This window comes from Melopsittacus undulatus, chromosome 3 (genome assembly GCF_012275295.1).
Source record: "Melopsittacus undulatus isolate bMelUnd1 chromosome 3, bMelUnd1.mat.Z, whole genome shotgun sequence".
Classification (NCBI taxonomy): Eukaryota; Metazoa; Chordata; class Aves; order Psittaciformes; family Psittaculidae; genus Melopsittacus; species Melopsittacus undulatus.
In genome coordinates, this window is record NC_047529.1 from 11,969,455 (window position 1) to 11,986,942 (window position 17,488).

The window sequence follows — 17,488 nt, forward strand, 5'->3', positions numbered from 1 at the left end:
CATATTATGGAGAGAGGAATGAGTCACTCCCGTGGACTCCAGGCTTGAAAAAGAAACAAACAAACAACAACATAAAGCAAAATGTTTGGAAATCTCATAGGTAATTTTTGTTACCTTGGCATATGTAATCTCCTTCTGAGATGATGGAATTGATTCACCCTGCAATTTGACTGCCCTTGTCTCGAGGTAAACCTTCACCCATGAGATGTTTCTCAGCCCCGTTGTTTGCCCATAGCTGGCATGCCATGTCTTGCCCTGGCTGCTGGTTGTCCTTTGTGGGTGCCACTGTGACCAGCTCATAGGGGTGGGGGACAGGCTGACTTACTGTGCAAATAGAGGGGATGAGAGGCTGCCCAGCTGGATGGGTACAGGTCCTCCCTATGACCCTCACAACCACCTGGGGACTTGCCCTGTGTGCTCAACCTGTGACAGCTCTGCTGAGAATGCCTCAGGGCTGACCACATCTGAAAACCTCCTGTGTGGCTCCTATCAGCCAAGTAACCCTTGGTCAAAGCATTTGGCCACACCTGTGCCATTCACACCTTCTTCGCCTGTCAGCAGGAAGGAGGAAGAGAGAGAGAGGGAGGGAGAAAAGGAAGGAAGGAAGGAAGGAGGTTGCATTCAGCATTTACCTCCAGCAGCTCAAGCCACAGCAGCTGATAGTCACTGCAGGAGATCCTCACGATGTCCTCGCCAGGCTCCACCACCTCTTTGCCCAGCGGCCTGTCTGTCCTGACGACTTTCCCGGATGTGCTCTTCATTCCTGAAATTGTGAGTGCTGGCTTTTCCCTGGGGGAGCACAGATGCTGCTTGTGGGCATCCAGCACACTTCATGCTGCAGGCGTCTGAGGGGTCAGACTTGGCACTAAGTGTGTGGCTCAGGAGCCACAAGGGTCCGGGGGCAGCCACCTCAAAGAGAACCACAAGCCCTAAGCAGGGGCTTTGAATCTCTCCTTTAGTTTGCAGGGGCATGTTGTAGCCTTGAAACCTTTTGTAGTTTCCTGCCTAACAAAGTTAAAGGGGTTACTGGTGGGTTTAAATTAGGTTGCAAACTGAGCCTATAAATGAGCTGGAAGATGAGTTTAATACCTGAAACAGGCAGTGGATAAACTGCTTGCTTAAGCAGGGGGCTTAAGGTTGTCTGAGGTTAGTTGTTTGCAGCAGCAAAGAGCCCAGGCTGCTACTGCAGCACTCCTGAGCTGGAGGTGCAGAGGGCTGTATCTGGTATGTGTGCAACAGTGGGAGAGCAAAGGGTGAGCAAACACCTTAGAACTTGTCCGGAGGTTGTAATGTTATTGGGCAGGTGAAGATCATAATCTTACTAGAATTGGCATAGGTGATTCAAAGTAGCTGCTGTGAGCAGAGATATAAAATATAACTATAATCTTTAACATGAGTTCTCTGCCCTTGCCATGAAACCTCCTCTCTTACAAATAGTTTAAGAGGCTTTTTCTGAAGCCTGAGTACTTTCATCCAGCACTGAGGATTTTGGCTGGGGGTTGTAGGATGGCATTCAGATTATTTCATGCTGGAAACTTCAACTTTGCAATCTGGGACCAAATCCTTTCCCGTCACCCAACTCCATCCACACTCCTGGGACTGACAACGTTGACTTCATTCTGCTAGTGACAGCAGTAAGACAAAGAGGAATTAGCTTAAAGCAGGTGTTATTGACCTGTGGAGAAAGGCTTTCCTTCAGCTGCTCCAAGTATGCCTGGGGACTTGGCCTCTGTGCCTGGTACCTAAGAATAAGCTCCAGGTTTTCTGCAGCTGCATGAAAAAGGGTGAAAAGACCCTGTTGAGGTTCTGGCAGGGCAGACACTCACCAGCCAGCCCTGCTGCTGGGTTGTGTTAGTCCTGGTGCTCACCATGCTGTTAACCAAGGTACTGGCTGTGCCTTGAACTGTTTGAAATTCCTGTCTCCAAGGGATCTGGCAAGGCAGCTTGCTTAATGAGACTGAGAAGTAAAAGCACCCTAACCCTTGGTTTGGGTAAGGTCTGGAAATGTGCATCCTGAAGGCTCAGGATCCACCCAGGAAAGAAGAATGCTGCATAACCAGATTTCCCCATCTCTGGAGGTGTATGACTCTAGGTTGTGCAGCTGTATTATCTCTGGTGTGTACAAAGGTGGCGGCTGCCTTGAATCACAGCATTTGGAAGGATGAAGAGTTTCCCAGCCTCTAGCGGAATCTGAGATTGACTGCAGTGGGTTAATAGGGTAACTACAGAATAAACATAAAAATCAGGTTTTAAAATACCAAGATAGTCTTAGAAGCACCAGAAGGTCCTACCTGCAGCTCAGGCAATTGCCACATATGGATGTGCTGATTAAAACTACCCTTTTTATTCTCTGAGTCTGAGTTTAATTCTTGTAATCTATTTTATTTGAAGAGCTTTCTGCATATATGAACAGCCAGGCTTACATGGAAAAGCTGAAGGAAGCTGAAAACAGATACGTTTGCTTTGTAGAAGGTGATTGAAAAGATAAGTTTTTCTTAGACTGGTCCCCAACTTGCTATGGTTTGTTACTGAAAGCCTCTTGACCCTTCCCTCAGTTTTATGAGTCTGCTGAACAGCACCATAAAATCAAAGTGTACTAATGAAACCATGTCAAACATGCCATCTCCCCTTTCTGCAGGATGTGATTTCTCACTCAGGCAAGCGAGTGGTAAGAAATGAGGAGTGGTAAGAAATGAGAAGTGATGCTTCTCCCCCCAGCCTTGCATCTCACCCCAATTGTGTTGGATTTTAAGGGAGCAACTGTAAGGCTTTCTGCAGGACCTTTAGCTGCAATGCTGTCATGGTGTCCCACATGAGTTATTACAGAGACTACATTACTGTTCAAGTGTCAGTCTTTGGTTGTTACAAGAGACATTGAAACAGCAGCGCTTTGGACTTGTTTTCACTCAGATATCTGCAAGATCTCAACCACATAGTGTATTGATGTGTGTAATGGAATCAATGAACTTTCCCACAAGTGTGGGCTGCCACAAATGATGTTGCATTTTTTGAGTATCAGAGATCTGAAACTTTTTTCCCACTTTAGAATGCCTCCAATGCATTTGTATTGAGCTGTGTGATTTGTATGGGTAGGCACTTGGATGCTGGAAAAAGCTGGCCTGGGACACAGTGTGATCAGAATGATTTTACAGTCAGTGAGGCTCTCTTACCTCTGGAGATTTGCCTGCAAATGCAAGACCAGTCAGTGATGAGGGATAGGTCCCCTTTCTCTGCAGTGTGGGTTCAGCTGAGGAGCTCCTCGTCATAAAATACTGCATAGACTAAAATTTGCACAGGTTCTGGGAATAACTGATTTATAGGAGAAAAAAGCTGCTGAGTACGTTCTGGTGCAAAGGCACCACTTGCAGCTCACACATTCTTAGCATGGGACATCGTGCTATGAAAGCAGCAATAAAAAACCCTAGAGAGTAAAACTGGCCATATTACCTGCTTTCAACCTGTTCTCTGTCCTCTCAGGGTAAGGTTTGCACGTGGCCTTCACTAAGGCCATGCTGTTTGTGCAGGTGGGCTGGGTTTGACACCACTCCTTTCAAGGATCTGCCACACTGCGTGTGAACCAAATGTGCCCTTCTGAAACAAGCCTGTTCGTTGAAACCAGCGTCCTGAGCACACTAATATGGGCAGTGACACCAAGAGGCAGGGTTACAGAGAGACTTCTTTCAGGTCACCATGGGAGACAGGTGCTCCAAGCTAAATTCCCAGTTGCAAATGAAGGCAATTGCAACTGAACTCAATTGCATAAAAGCATCCCTGGGATATTGCCATGTACAGTGCTAATGCTAGAGGTATGCATGGCTTTTGGTTCTGCCCTGCATAAGCCAGTTTATCCCATGCTCACCCTCTGTCCTTTCATTTTCAGATCTTTGGGGGCCTTGTCTGGATCCTGGTGGCATCCTCGAAGGTCCCGTTCCCCATAGTGCAAGGCTGGGTGATGTTTGTCTCTGTGTTCTGCTTCGTCATGTCCATCATCCTCCTGTGCCTCTACATCTGCAGTGTGCATGGGGGCAGCAGCTTCTGGGTCACCTTGGTAAGTGGATGTGACAGGCCTCAGGGCCTCTCTTCTCCCTGGTATCACTGGTGGATGGCTGTCTCCTTTCCTGCTACTGCATAGGCTGGGGTTCCTTTTTACCCTCTTATCAGTGTGCTCCCTTTTTGAAATGACTGTGGGATCCTTGTTTCTTAGGATGCCATCTGCCAGTCGACAGCAGCTCTGTTCTACCTCAGTGCTGCTGTGTTGGAGGCCTACTCCACCTATGCCTTTCGTATTACAGAACTAGGCCTCATCTACCGGGAGAACATTGCTGCAGTGGTGAGTGCCTGGCAAGCAGGGGAAGGGAGGCAAGGAGGTGGCTGTGGAGCAGCCTCAAGGGCAAGTCTTTACTTGCACCAATCATGGGGCAGAGAAACTAGTCCCAGTCCTACTGGGGTAATGGGTTAAAACTTAAACAGCAGAGGTTTAGATTGGATATAAGGAAGAAGTTCTTTACTGTTAGGGTGGTGAGGTACTGGAATGGGTTGTCCAGGGAGGTTGTGAATGCTCCATCCCTGGCAGTGTTCAAGGCCAGGTTGGACAGAGCCTTGGGTGACATGGTTTAGTGTGAGGTGTCCCTGCCCATGGCAGGGGGGTTGGAACTGGATGATCTTAAGGTCCTTTCCAACCCTAACTGTTCTATGATTCTATGATTCTACTATGTATGAATGCCTCCAGACATGTGAGAGTCAATAGAAATATCATGCAACATGAGGTGTGTTTGCTTAGAGGAGGAAGTCATACCATATAATAAAAAGTTAACTGGCTGATGTGTTTTTCCATTATAGGTATTTGCATTCTTAGCTACCCTGGTGTACGTGATCCATAAGGTGTTCTCGCTCCTGCGATGGAAATCATCCTAAGAGCCTCCCCTTGCAAATGTCTTGTAGTCACTCCATGAACATGGAAGTTGTTCAATGGCTGCAGTTTCCAGGCTGGGTTTGGGTTTTGTTTTCTAATGTAAATACTATAAAACAAGAAGCTTTCCATGTGGGACCATGGCAATGAGGACAAAAAGCCTACCAGAGTAAGCTATATGCCGCACAATCCGTTTCCCTTCACTCTCTTCTGGGTTGGTACAGTTTGATGCTGGTAACTGGGATCCAAATAGAAAACACCCAATTTTAAAAAGAATAATATAGTTGGGTTCAAAGCGCTAAAATCTCCCTGAATCATACCTTTATGACTCCAGGGTTGCTATTTCAGGGGAAGCCTGCACAGCCAGCACTGAGGAGCATGAGTATGACACCTTATATGTAATTGTCACCCGTCCATCTAAGCCTGTTTCCCTTCCTAAACCTGCTGTGCCAAAGGAACATTTTCCTAGAGTTTCTGGAATTGCAATCTCTGACCTAGAATGAGAAATGGGGGCAATATTTAACTTGCCTCAGGGCAATACAAGCTATTGCAACCCCTGGAACGGTATTGCTGAATCACGAGGCACAACCATAATGCCAGGAATTACCGCTTTCACTCTCCTACAAAATACAGCTTAGAAGGTGCTCAGTAGACTGCAGGAGAATTGTATGGATTATTAGAATAACATCTTGAATAAGCAGAGGCAATCCACTTGTTTTTGGTGCATGGCTGCTCTCACATACACCAGTGCTGTGTTGCTGTAATGAAAATGAGTTTGGCAGAGGTTTTGCAGATAGGAAAGTCTTCTGCTATTCTCCCTTTGCTGCACACAGCCCTGTACAGCCTCAGGAGCACTGCACTATAACAGGGCAATGCCAAGGGAGGAGGCATAGATGTCAGCACAAAAGGGTTCTTCTGGCAAGGGGAGCCTATGGGGCCAGGGGCTAAATCAGCTCAGTGACAATAGGTTCATCTGAATGCCTAAATGACTCCTGTTGAATGAGTGTGCTGGGTTTGGCTGGGATAGAGTTAATTTTCTTCACAGCAGCTGGTACAGGTCTGTCTCTAGGATTTGTGCTGGAAACTGTTGATAACACGGGGATGTTTTTGTTATTGCTGAGCAGTGCTTGCACAGACTCAAGAGTTGTTCTGCTCCTCATATCATGCACCAGTGAGGAGGCTTGGAGGTACAGAAGAAGCTGGGAGTGGACACAGGCAGGACAGCTGACCCCAACTGACCCTAGGGATATTCCAGACCATATGGGGTCATGCTCAGCATATAAAGCTGGGGGAAGATGGAATGGGGGAACATTTGGAGTGATGGCGTTTGTCTTCCCAAGTAACCATTACATGTGATGGAGCCCTGCTGTCCTCGAGATGGGAAGTGGTGAATGAATTCCTTATGTTGCTCTGGTTGTGTGCATGGCTTTTGCTTTACCTATTAAACTGCCTTTATCTCAATCCACATTTTCTCATTTTTACTCTTCTGATTCTCTCCCCCATCCCACCAGGGGGAGTGTGGTGGCTGTGTTGTGCTTAGCTACCAGCTAGGGTTAAACCATGACTGTTAATTTATATGGGTTTAGACCCAAGAAGGGTGTTTTCACATGTTAGAGGTGTGCAATAAACAGTAGTACCAAATTAGCCCTTCCAGCCTGTGGGGCAAAATGTGCTTCTGTTTTCAGTCTGAAGCTCCTGGTAGTAACAAGAACTGGAGAACAGAACAGAAATGAAAGTTGACTTTAAGGCACCTCTGTTGCTTTAGATCCAGGGGGGAATTTTGAGCTGTGACCAAGGGCTGGGGTTGAAGCTTTTTAATTGCAATAGGAGGGAAACACTTTAAATTCTTTTTTTTCCTTGCATTTTTTCTTGCTGCAAACCAGCCTGACCTGTTCTGCTCGTGTTAGTGTGACAACAGAAAGTTGATTGCAACAGAGATAGACAGGAAAAGAAACCCCTTTTCAGAGCAGGGAGGGAACTCACAGACACTTGAGACAATGGCACTTGTTCCAAAGTTTAGCATCCTCCTGTTGAAACTGGTTTCAACATCTTGTCATCGTGGGCGAGTGTGGGTGTGCATGAGCCCGGATTTGCCCTGCTTCTATTAACACCCCTGAACTTAGCATTAACACTCAACTACACCTTTCTGCTTGGGTCTGTTTGCAAAGGCAGACATTTGCAGTCATACCCTGGATCCTGGCGTGCAGTGTCTCTGTCCACCTCCTGCACTCAGGTGTGGTCAGCACCTCTGCACCAAGCAGTGTTGTCTGTCCCCTCACATCCATGTCCCCATGCCTTGCTGGCATTGCATTTGCAGCCCGTGTCTTGGCAGGGCTCCCATCTCTTCTCCCCAGTTCTTTCTGCCTGGCTTCTTCCTTTGCGTATCCCTTCCCTGCCACACACCAGTTTACACCAGATTGCACCAGTTCACCTGCTTGTCCCTTTCCTTCATGCCCCACCAAAGTAACCTTGCTGTAAACCAGCACTGGAGGTGCTGCTGGCGCATGAGCCCAGGGCAGCTGAGAGCTGGCTCAGGCAATGTTATGGACACGGCATTGAGAAGGAAACCTTGAAGCTGCACTGTAAATTGCACCAAGTCTTTGCCTGAGGAGGGCTGAATGGAGAGAAGGGCCACCACAGATACAGGAGCATCCAAACGAGCTGCTACAAAGCAGTGCTGCCACTTTCAAACCCTCCCACTGTGGCCCAAACTTCAATCCCATGTAGCTGAACAGCTTGATGATGAATAAAGTGGCCTTATTTGCACAGGGCTGCTGGGCCCCAGCACAGGATAGTGGTGCAGTGAGGGGTGACTCTTGCATCAAGCTGCTGGATTGAACCTGTCAGGTGCTGGGTTGCAGCAATAGGCATAGTCCCTGCATGGTGGTGAAAGGAGAAAATAAAAAAAGCACCCTGAAGTTGCCGTTCCCCATCACACCCAGCTTTCCTGTTAACACAGCCGTGTTTGGGTGCTGACTGATGGACCTGAACATGAGCAGCTTGTGCCTGGGCAGCCAAGAAGGCCAACGCCATCCTGGCCTGTATCAGCAATAGTGTGGCAGCAGGGCCAGGGCAGTGATCATCCCCTGTACTGGGCACTGGTGAGGCTGCACCTTGAATCCTGTGTTCAGTTCTGAGCCCCTCACTACAACAGAGACATTGAGGTGCTGGAGCGGAGCCAGAGGAGGGCAATGGAGCTGGTGAAGTGTCTGGAGCACAAGTGTGATGGGGAACGGCTGAGGGACCTGGTGAGTTTTAGTCTGGAGAAGGCTCAGGGGGGACGTTATTGCTCTCTACAACTGCCTGACAGGAGGTTGTAGTGAGGTGGAGTCAATTTCTTCTCCCAAGAAACAAGTGATAGAACAAGAGCAAACAGCCTCAAGCTGTGCTAGGGGAGGTTTAGATTGGATATTAGGAATAATTTCTTCACAGAGAGGGCAATGAGGCATTGGAACAGGCTGCCCAGGGCAGTGGTGGAATCGCCATCCCTGAAGTGTTCAGAAACTGTGTAGATGGGGCCCTCAGTGATGTGGTTTAGTGGTGGCCTTGGCAGTGCTGGGGTGATGCCTGGAAAATTGTGCACCCCATTGCTTCTGAAGTGGAAGATGCTGCCCAGGGCTCAGATAATCTCTGAGGAACTACAAACCACCTCCCATACGTGCATCAGGTCTCATCCGCACAGAGTCCTGAGGACAGCATCAGCCTCAGAATTCGCTGTCGACCCACTGGAAAGGTTTGGCATGATGAACACTCGAGGCTTGATCCTTCTCCCATCCAGGTACCTGTCTGGGGGTAAAAACAGTGGCCTACTGCATCCTCACAGCCACCACATCTCAACTGGAGCTTCCATCTCTGCTGTTCTCCTTCTCCAGCTTCCTCACCAAAACGAGGTCTGCAGGCATCTACTCTACAGAGCAGGCAATTAGACTTCAGTTAAAACAAACCACTTGAAAGCAGGCAAAACCTCAGCTCCTGTGATAAAAACAAGATTACAGACATATCATTCATTAACTATGCCCAGATTGCAATCTTGGTTACTCTTACTCAACTGAATAGTTTAACCACAATGTTAACTGTTGCCCAAATATTTGTATATTGGATACCTTGCCTCCAGTGAGGCAGTGAGTTAGTCACTTCCATCTTCTGAATGACAGGAGAATATGCTGTCTGAAAGCAAAGAAACTTAATAGAAATGCACAGCCAGCTCCATGGAAAATGTAGGAAAAGTTTCTGATGTTTCTCATTTTACAGTCAGCTTTATCTGTCAGTGATGAGTGAACTGTATGCTGGATACAGCATCTATACAAGCATCTGTATTGCTATGAACAAATCTGTGAAGACAGGAAACCCACAAAAGATGACTTCTATGGAGGAATCAAAACTCCATGTGGGTTTGTGGCAGAACCTCATTTACAGACAGGTCAGTCTGCCTCCCCTTTTCCTGACCCAACTACAGTCCATTCCCTACCTCTGATCTTTGTACAGCAACCACGGCCTGCTCCTGTCTCCTTTATACTAACAGAATCAAGCACTGAAAACCCATTTGCTTTGAGGGATGGAAATGTCTTACTCTTGAAAGGGCTCAAACATGAGTTACTGTCCTGTGGGTCTGAGAAGAGCCCTAAACCTCCTCCAGAGAGCAGAGGGAAGGCAGAGGAGACCTGAAGACTCTCATGGGAGCAGATGCAAGTGTCACTGATGTGCAGACCTTGGGGAAAGAGGAAGATTTGTGGTTGTTAAATTACTAAAGTTCTGTAAAAGCAAATGACATTTACCCAACCACTTCCTTACCTTGCAGCTCCTCATTTATATAGCACACAAGGTGGACTTGCAAGGCTTGTGTGAGTTCTCCTGGAGGCACCAGCTATAAATCAGTCAGACACTTCCCTGTGCTTTGACTGATGGAGAAAAGATCCATCAGAATAATGCACTGTTTTACCCTGCACTAGCACTGAGAACAGAAATTGGCAGAAAATGAAGTTAGGTCTTCTCCCAGCACATGTGCAGAGCAGAGGCTGGACTGAGGGCTCTGGACTGGACTTCCAAAGCCAGTCAAGATACAGCAGTATTTCACAGGCTGTGGGGTGTCTGTCCTCAGATATTTGGGATCTGCTTCATTTGGGGAACTCTCCCCACTTGCATGAATAATTTTTGCACAACTCCAGCCTGCCACAACCTTGTTCCTCTTCCTCCCCACCAGAAGACCCAGAACTTCTACTTACTGATTCCACAGCTCCCCTACCATGAGTGAACCTAGGGAGTGAGATGGAGAGCACACACAGCTCCCACTATTACTGCCTGCATCACATCTCTCAGACACTGGAATTTTCCAAAAGAGAAAGACACCAACAAACTCACACTGAGCTCGTTCTGAGGATTCTTTATTGCTTTCACAAGCTCATCTTTCCCGTAGTTTCCCAAAAGCTCGTGAAAGACACATACAATCTGTTGATTACACATCATCTTCAGGAATCAAGTAAATGCATGCTTGAAGACAAAATCATGTTCACTGCTGCTTCCATCTGAATGTCCCTAGTTGAACAGTGGTCAGAAGAATTGTGGGAAAGCAAAACGAATGGTAGCAATGGGAGCAGCAATTTAAATGGCACAATTATGATGCCCTCCTCTGAAATGTAAGCCCAGCTAACTTGTCCATTTGGGTTGGGCTTTCCCTGCTGCAGAAGAGACAGAGGGACTGAAGCTTTCACCATATTGTCCGTTTGACATTCACCCACGGAGATTTCTTCATTCCCTGAGCTGCTTTCACATCACTCCACTCCAGCTTTATGTCTGGAACTTCATCTTCAGGCTCAGGATCCTCACGGACAGTCCCCTCAGGCAGTGCCACAACGATGGGCAGAGGGCCCTGCTCCTCCCGGAACTCTACTACACAGAGATTCTTCTGGTTTGCTAACTGCTGGTGAGTCTCCTGGAGCAGGAGAGAGAACAGACAATCAAAGCAATGATACACAATAATTTACTTCAGGTCAAACTCTACATGGTATAAGGGGTAAGGAAAGAAACGTTAATTTACTAACCACAGTTTAAATGGTGTGTACATTAAATTACTTGTCAAGCTCATCCTCATGGGTTTCAGATGAGCTAACTGCATAAGCAGCACGAATTCAGAGAGCTACACTGCAGATATACTAGCATGACAATGCCATCCTAGAGGATGCTTCTGGCAAGGGTGTGGCCAGAAAAGGAACATCCTGCTAATATGGATACATGTTGGCATGTTAGGAATGTGCAGGAATGTTATTATGGCTTTATATGGATATAAATTTTGCTTTGACAACAGTAAAGTGCTTATTACTGCCCTGATAGGTAATATTAGCTAATATAATGATATGAATTAAACATTATTTTCAACTAAACCTCTTCCTCACACACAAGTTTTGTTAAAACTCAGAACAACAGTTCACACAATAAATATCTACAGGGAACAAGAAACTTTTCCTATCTGGAGAAATAAAGAAGATACATCAAGTGCTTATCTCAAAGCAATCACAGAATCAACCAGGTTGGAAAAGACCTTTAAAATTATCAAGTCCAACTGTTAACCCAGGTTTGCCAAAGTCACCACTAAACCATGTCTCTAAGGGCCTCATCTGCACATTTTCTGAACACTTCCAGGGATGGTGATTCCACCACTGTCCTGGGGATCCTGTCCCAATGCCTGATTACCCTCTTGGAGAAGAATAATCTATACAGCAGGCCCTTCTTTCTATTTTTCTATTAATTCTGTGAAAGACTTCTCAGAAACAACACACTGACAATATTATATGCCAAACTTCTTCAAGTCATACTTACCTCAGATACTGATGAGAACCTGCAACTATCTCATTAGGCAAAGAAGATCAAAACCCCTCCCCTCCTGAGGCTAAACTGAAAGAGTTGGCTAGGACAGGGTGACAGATTTGATAACTATAGCTTTGTAGGGCTATATCGTGAGTGTAAGCAGCTAAAGCCGGGCAGCTACCGAGGCCCTACATCCAAATGAGATAACCAGGAATTTCCAAAGGACTGACTCATCCTAAGGCTCGTATTCAAAGGAATGATGAAATGCTGCATGTTGGATCTTTCCATCAACTACAGGCAGCTGGCTCAGAGAGAGACATCTCCATTGTGATCACTATGAGTTAGAGGAAATGATACCACCTCCCTGACTTATTTTAGGGCTCTTAATTATACTAGCAATAGAAGCAGCTGCAATGTTCAGTCCTTAGGCAATGAAAACTTATACTGCAGACAAACAAGCAGCTGCAAGCAAAGCTGGGCCACAACTTCCTCTACCCATGACTTTTCAAATGTCACCAAAAATACTACAAGTGAAAGCCCAGAAATTTGGATGTCCCCTGGAGACACTTGGTTGTGGAAAAGGCAGCATTTCATACAGCTGTTTCTGAGTGGACAGCTTCAAACTGAGGCAACTCACATTCTGATTTTGTTTGCTCCCTGCAAAATTACTTAATTTAAAATCTACAATATAAACTGTGTGACTGACCACGAACTATTACATCAGTCCTGTCCTGTCCCCTGATCTGATGTATAGAATCACAGAGAGTGCACTCTACCTGTTGTGTCAAGCCTTTGAAGAGAGTTTTGGTAAGGTTAATCAAGTTTTTGGATCCAGAAACCTTGGCGTACATGTCTTTAATGCCAATTAGTTTGCAGATGGTGATGATAGCGCGGTGGCAATGAAGACCATACCCTGGGGGGAAAATATAAATTAGCATTATATGATTATTTGTAAGCATTTGACTTAGCCAAGGAAGAAGACAGAACTAAGACCTCTTAGTTATTTTTGTCTCCTAGCACATTAGAACACATTCTATCTTAAAAATGGCAAAACCATTCTGGTAAGACCATTCTTTCCAGGCTTTACTGCAATGTCAACATAAAGATCATGGGGTTTTTTGTACTAAATATACCTTACTTAACATAATGCAAAACCAAATGAAAATGTCACCATCTAACGCAAAGTAAAACCATAAATAATGCAACCTGAAGAATTGTTTAGTATGGCAAGTTTGGGTAGGATTCCTTAGAAGTACCACTGGCAACTTGAGAAGAATCTTCCAAAAACATACCCTCCCATCCTGGGAGGCTTTCTTATTTGCTGAATGTTCCCTTTTCCTACTCAGCAGAAAAATAACAGTAGTACTTCCTAATGATAATGATAACAACAACAGTAATAACATATTACCAGAGAAGCAATTCAACAAGTTTACTTAGAAGAGTATTAAAGAAAGCCACTAGAAGGGTAGAGGATCCAAATGTAATTGAATTTCAACCAAGACTGTCTCTTCTAAAAATCAATACCTACACAGCTTCAAAACCACTTCCCCTGCAATTTCAGGTGATCAGATGCTGAATAACTGCTTCAGTATCTCCTAAGCATGGTAAATCTGACCTTAAAGTCCTGATTCATATACATGATGGAGGGATTTAAACTGGTCTCCTATGGTGAAGTTACTATTCAAAACAGCTGGTGTGCTCAAGGACTTCTGTCCTTTGGGCATCCTTTCAGAAGGACCCAGCAGTAGAAGCAATGTCGGTGTCTCTCATTCCCATGGAGACTGCTGCTGCATGAGAGGACTACAGTGCCTTCCTAAAGGCTGAGATTGTGCTTAAGACCTCTATCAGACACAAAGAAGGCAGAGAAAACTAGAGAGGAAAGGAAAATGGAAATCGAAGTCCATGGGCAATAATGTTCCAATAGAAAAGTCCAATCTAAACATAGAGCTGCTGGGAAAGAGGCAGAGTGCCCACTGGCACTGGTGTCTCTTGCTGCTCACAGGCCTTTGAGTAGTCAAATAAAACCTACCACATTTTCATTTTATGCAGCTCTTTGTAAGCAAAGCTTTGAGCAGTGAAAGTGGGATGAGGCTGCCTGCAAATTCAGGAAGGCATCATGGCACTGACTCAGACCAAATTCACACTTGGCAGTTGATCTCTCCAAAATGTGAACCTGTTCCTTGCCTTCTGACTAAGTAACAGCAATTCACCAGCTCCACAGTCTATGCAAAATATAGCCTCTAGCCACCAGCCAAGAAAAAGTCATGCTTTTCCCCTTCAGCTCACAAAAGCCAGTAGGATACTATGCACTGCCAAGAAAGTAAGATGGCACAGATTATCAAGGTACTGTGCTGAGACATCACTTCCTTTCTCCTGGCCCAGCAACTGGCATGAATTAAATCTGCTATTACATCAGTGGCACAGCATGAAGGATGGAATGGAAATAAAGAAGGTAACAGTCTCCTTGGAGCTAAAATTACTGAAAACACAGCAAAACACATTTCTAGGAAAAACAATTCTTTTAATCAAGCTTAAAGAACAATCGTTGCGATACTCATTTGCTTTCAATTTAATTGGTCAAAGTAGTAAGATCATAAAAAAAAGCCAAATTACAAATTACAAGCCTCTAACTATAACAACTTGAAATTTGTACGTGAGTGGAGAGACATAGTTCAAAATCCACAAACACAACAGAGGTTTACATATAATCTGCATCCATCTCCACCATAGAGTGTTATATTAGCTCCAATGCATAATTGTAATACATTAGCAAATGGTTTCTTAGACTTCTCAGATTTTAATGGAGTTATTTTTTGAGGAGCCTATTTTTTCTCTCTTGTACCCCAGAGAGTTTTGTTTCACATGGCCTAGTTCTATTAGTCTTTAAAAATTGGTTTGTGATAGTTCTAATGTATCTTACTTGAAAGGTGAAAAGGAGGTTATTGATTAGTCCACTCTGGGGGACAGTCTTGCTGCTGAGTAAGTAAGGAAAAAAAGTCTATTCCAGTGCTGCATGTTTTATTGTGCCAATATGTCTCTTTTTCTTTTAACCTATAATTAGAAAAGAAACTATAACCATCCAAAGCAATTTGTTCTGTCATTTGTTCTGCCTATCCCTCACATGTGCCATTTAATTTTCGCCTTATGTCTGTCCTCACCACTAGAGGTGATGTCCCACCTGAAGCAATTCTAAAAGGAAAATTTCCTTCTCCAGCATACAGAACAACAGCCTTTCTTTTTAGTTACTATAATGGTGAAGGGAAACCACAATGGCTAGAGCATTAACAGTGCTGGGGCCACAATGATTTATACATGGTGAATGCAGAATTGTTTTGGTAATAAGCAACCAGGTGTTGTGGAAGGTGCCGCTGCCCATGGCAGAGGAGCTGGAACTGGATGGTCCCTTCCAACCCAAACCATTCTGTGATTCTGTGATTTCAGAAGATACCCTTTTCTATGCTACAAGACAAGGTCAAGTTTTAGACACAATTACAGTGAATGACTACTGAAAGGCTGTTTGTCAAAGATTCATTTTCAGTGCCTTTTAAAGTGCTTAATTTCTGGCATTTTTATTGTGCTTTTCTCCCATCTGATCTCAGCCAGGCTTTTGCAGATTGTTAATACATAAAACAGAAGCCAGTCATCAGTCACTGAACAAAATTTATTCTGAACACAAAAGCAGAGGATTGCAACTGCAAACTCCAGATGTGGAGAAAAAGTTGGGGTCAGGCATTTTTAACTTGTCTGTGTCAGGCATGCTGCCTTACTGCGGTTTAATTCAGTGAGAGCTATGTAAGAGAAAAAGGCTCATTTAAATGTAAGACATTTTCTTACACTGAAAAAGATACAAAGGTATCCAAAAGTAGTATTAAAAACTTATCCCTCCTATAATCTAACACAAACAGTTAAGGAAAACTACATTAGATCTTCTGGGTAGTCAGTAAGAAGACTTTGGAAGTAAAACACCCACTTTATATCTATATTAAGGGACTAGTAGTTCACATTCACATGCTCACTTGACATTACATTTTTTAGCTTGGATTTTCACTTGTCTAATATGTAATCCTGACTATATGATAGGGTTTTTCTCCACTTTGCAGGGACTAGGAATAAATTTAAGAAAGGAATGTTTAACAGTGACTCCACCTTTTCTACTGAAACATTAGGCTTTGTTGTGATCATTTGCTGAGATAGCTGCCTGAGTCCTATGTACAGGAACTGGAAATAAACTGCCAGCTGTAATTATGCAAAGTGAGAGGCTGCAGCATACATAGCCATACAAGCTGTAATGCCAGCAGTGAACAGAGGGTATGCCTTAAGTCTACATATGCCTCATGTGAAAACTATGAATAATTGCAATTGCTTATACCTATTAATTAGAGCTACAGAGTATCAGTGCTGGGCTTCACAGCCACATAAGTGTATTTGACACTGCTCTGCGTTTCCCCTTATTAATTCACATTAGGAACTAATTTATAGTACTTAAGAGTGCATCGATGTGGTTAGCAGAGTAGTCTCATGACTACTGCAATTCTGAAGTCAAATCAGAGATAAAGATTAAGCTCTGTCCACACTCTAAAAGGTAGCATATTCTACAGCACAGATGTGCAATACCCCTGGTAGACTCCATCCAGCTGACGTGTTATAAACAGGAGTGATCTGGGATAGTGGGAGTCACGAAGCCCAGGGCCTGCCTCATGTTAAATCTTTTTTTTGTAGTAAGTTTACAAGTCATTTAATTGATCTAAAATTACAGCCAGCTCCTGCTGCCGCTACAGATCCTCCCCTTAGAGTACAGCACAAAAGCCTGTCAGAGATTAAGGTAAAATCAGCAAGAGCTCTACCTATAACACCCCTTAAAACCCAATTTTGCATAGATATATAAGGTTACAGCTTGTTCTCAAGTCATGATCACATAATGAGACCTCCCTCACACACATACAATTTATCTACAAAACTTTGCACACTAATCTACCATTACCCTTCTTAATAAGGCCAATGATGCCTGCTGTCCAGAGCACATTAGAAATAAGCACAATTTTTTCCTGACAACATCAAACATGTTTCAGGAAAAGTACAATCCAGTTCTATCAGTTATAAAACAGGGAAAATATTACATGAAAAAGTGTTTCCCAATTTTTGGAGGATACTTTGTTATATATGAATGTGTTGTCTATGTGTTGTATACCTGAAAAGGTTGGCCAAATACTCAGGTAAAGCAAAGAACTTAGCCAAAACCGGCAGCAACAAGCTACCAAGGCTAAGGTGGTAATGTGAAAGCACCAGACTGTATTCTGACACAGGTCAGTGTGATACTCTCACAGATAAGCTAGGGAAATAGAACCAGGTAAAATCATCATTTGCATCCCCCATTTCCAGCAGTCTGCTGTCAGGCCAAGAACCAAACGGGGCAAGGGACCTGGTGACACAGAACACAGAAAAAGCTGAGGTACTGGAGGACCCAGGATACTACAGGCTAATCAGCCTCACCTGATCTGTGGGAAGCTGATGCAACAACTAATCCTTAGGAACCATTTCCAGGCATATGATGTGTGAGAAAGTGGTCAGGATGAACTACGTTTAGGAAGCATGAGAGAAAACCATCAATATTGCTCCCACCAGTGTCAGAGGCACAAACCCTGATTTACAATAACAAAACCATGGCATCAACAGTAGGTACTTCTAATGAAAAACAACTGATCATCTCTAGCATTTAACACATGGTAAACTAGCACCAAACGTTATATTCCTGAATGGATAATTTCTGAAGGAAACAGA

At 44.4% G+C, this 17,488-nt stretch overlaps 2 protein-coding genes across 2 annotated transcripts in view; one reads left to right on the plus strand and one right to left on the minus strand.

Annotated features, from left to right (window-relative positions):
• The first annotated feature begins 684 nt into the window (after positions 1-684).
• Positions 685-5,181, plus strand: MAL (mal, T cell differentiation protein). The gene is made up of 4 exons (XM_005147422.3): positions 685-771; positions 3,881-4,048; positions 4,205-4,330; positions 4,840-5,181. Exons 1-4 carry the CDS (start codon positions 685-687, stop codon positions 4,912-4,914), a joined length of 456 nt encoding a protein of 151 aa, XP_005147479.2. The 3' UTR covers positions 4,915-5,181.
• A 5,088-nt stretch (positions 5,182-10,269) lies between these two features.
• MRPS5 (mitochondrial ribosomal protein S5) overlaps positions 10,270-17,488 on the minus strand; it is a 41,579-nt gene continuing 34,360 nt past the window's right edge. Inside the window, exons 10-11 of the mRNA XM_005147421.3 lie at positions 12,487-12,623; positions 10,270-10,838 (exon numbers count right to left, since the gene is read on the minus strand). Coding sequence (XP_005147478.2) covers positions 10,614-10,838; positions 12,487-12,623 — 362 coding nt within the window. The 3' untranslated portion in view covers positions 10,270-10,613. The remainder of the gene's footprint in view (positions 10,839-12,486; positions 12,624-17,488) is intronic.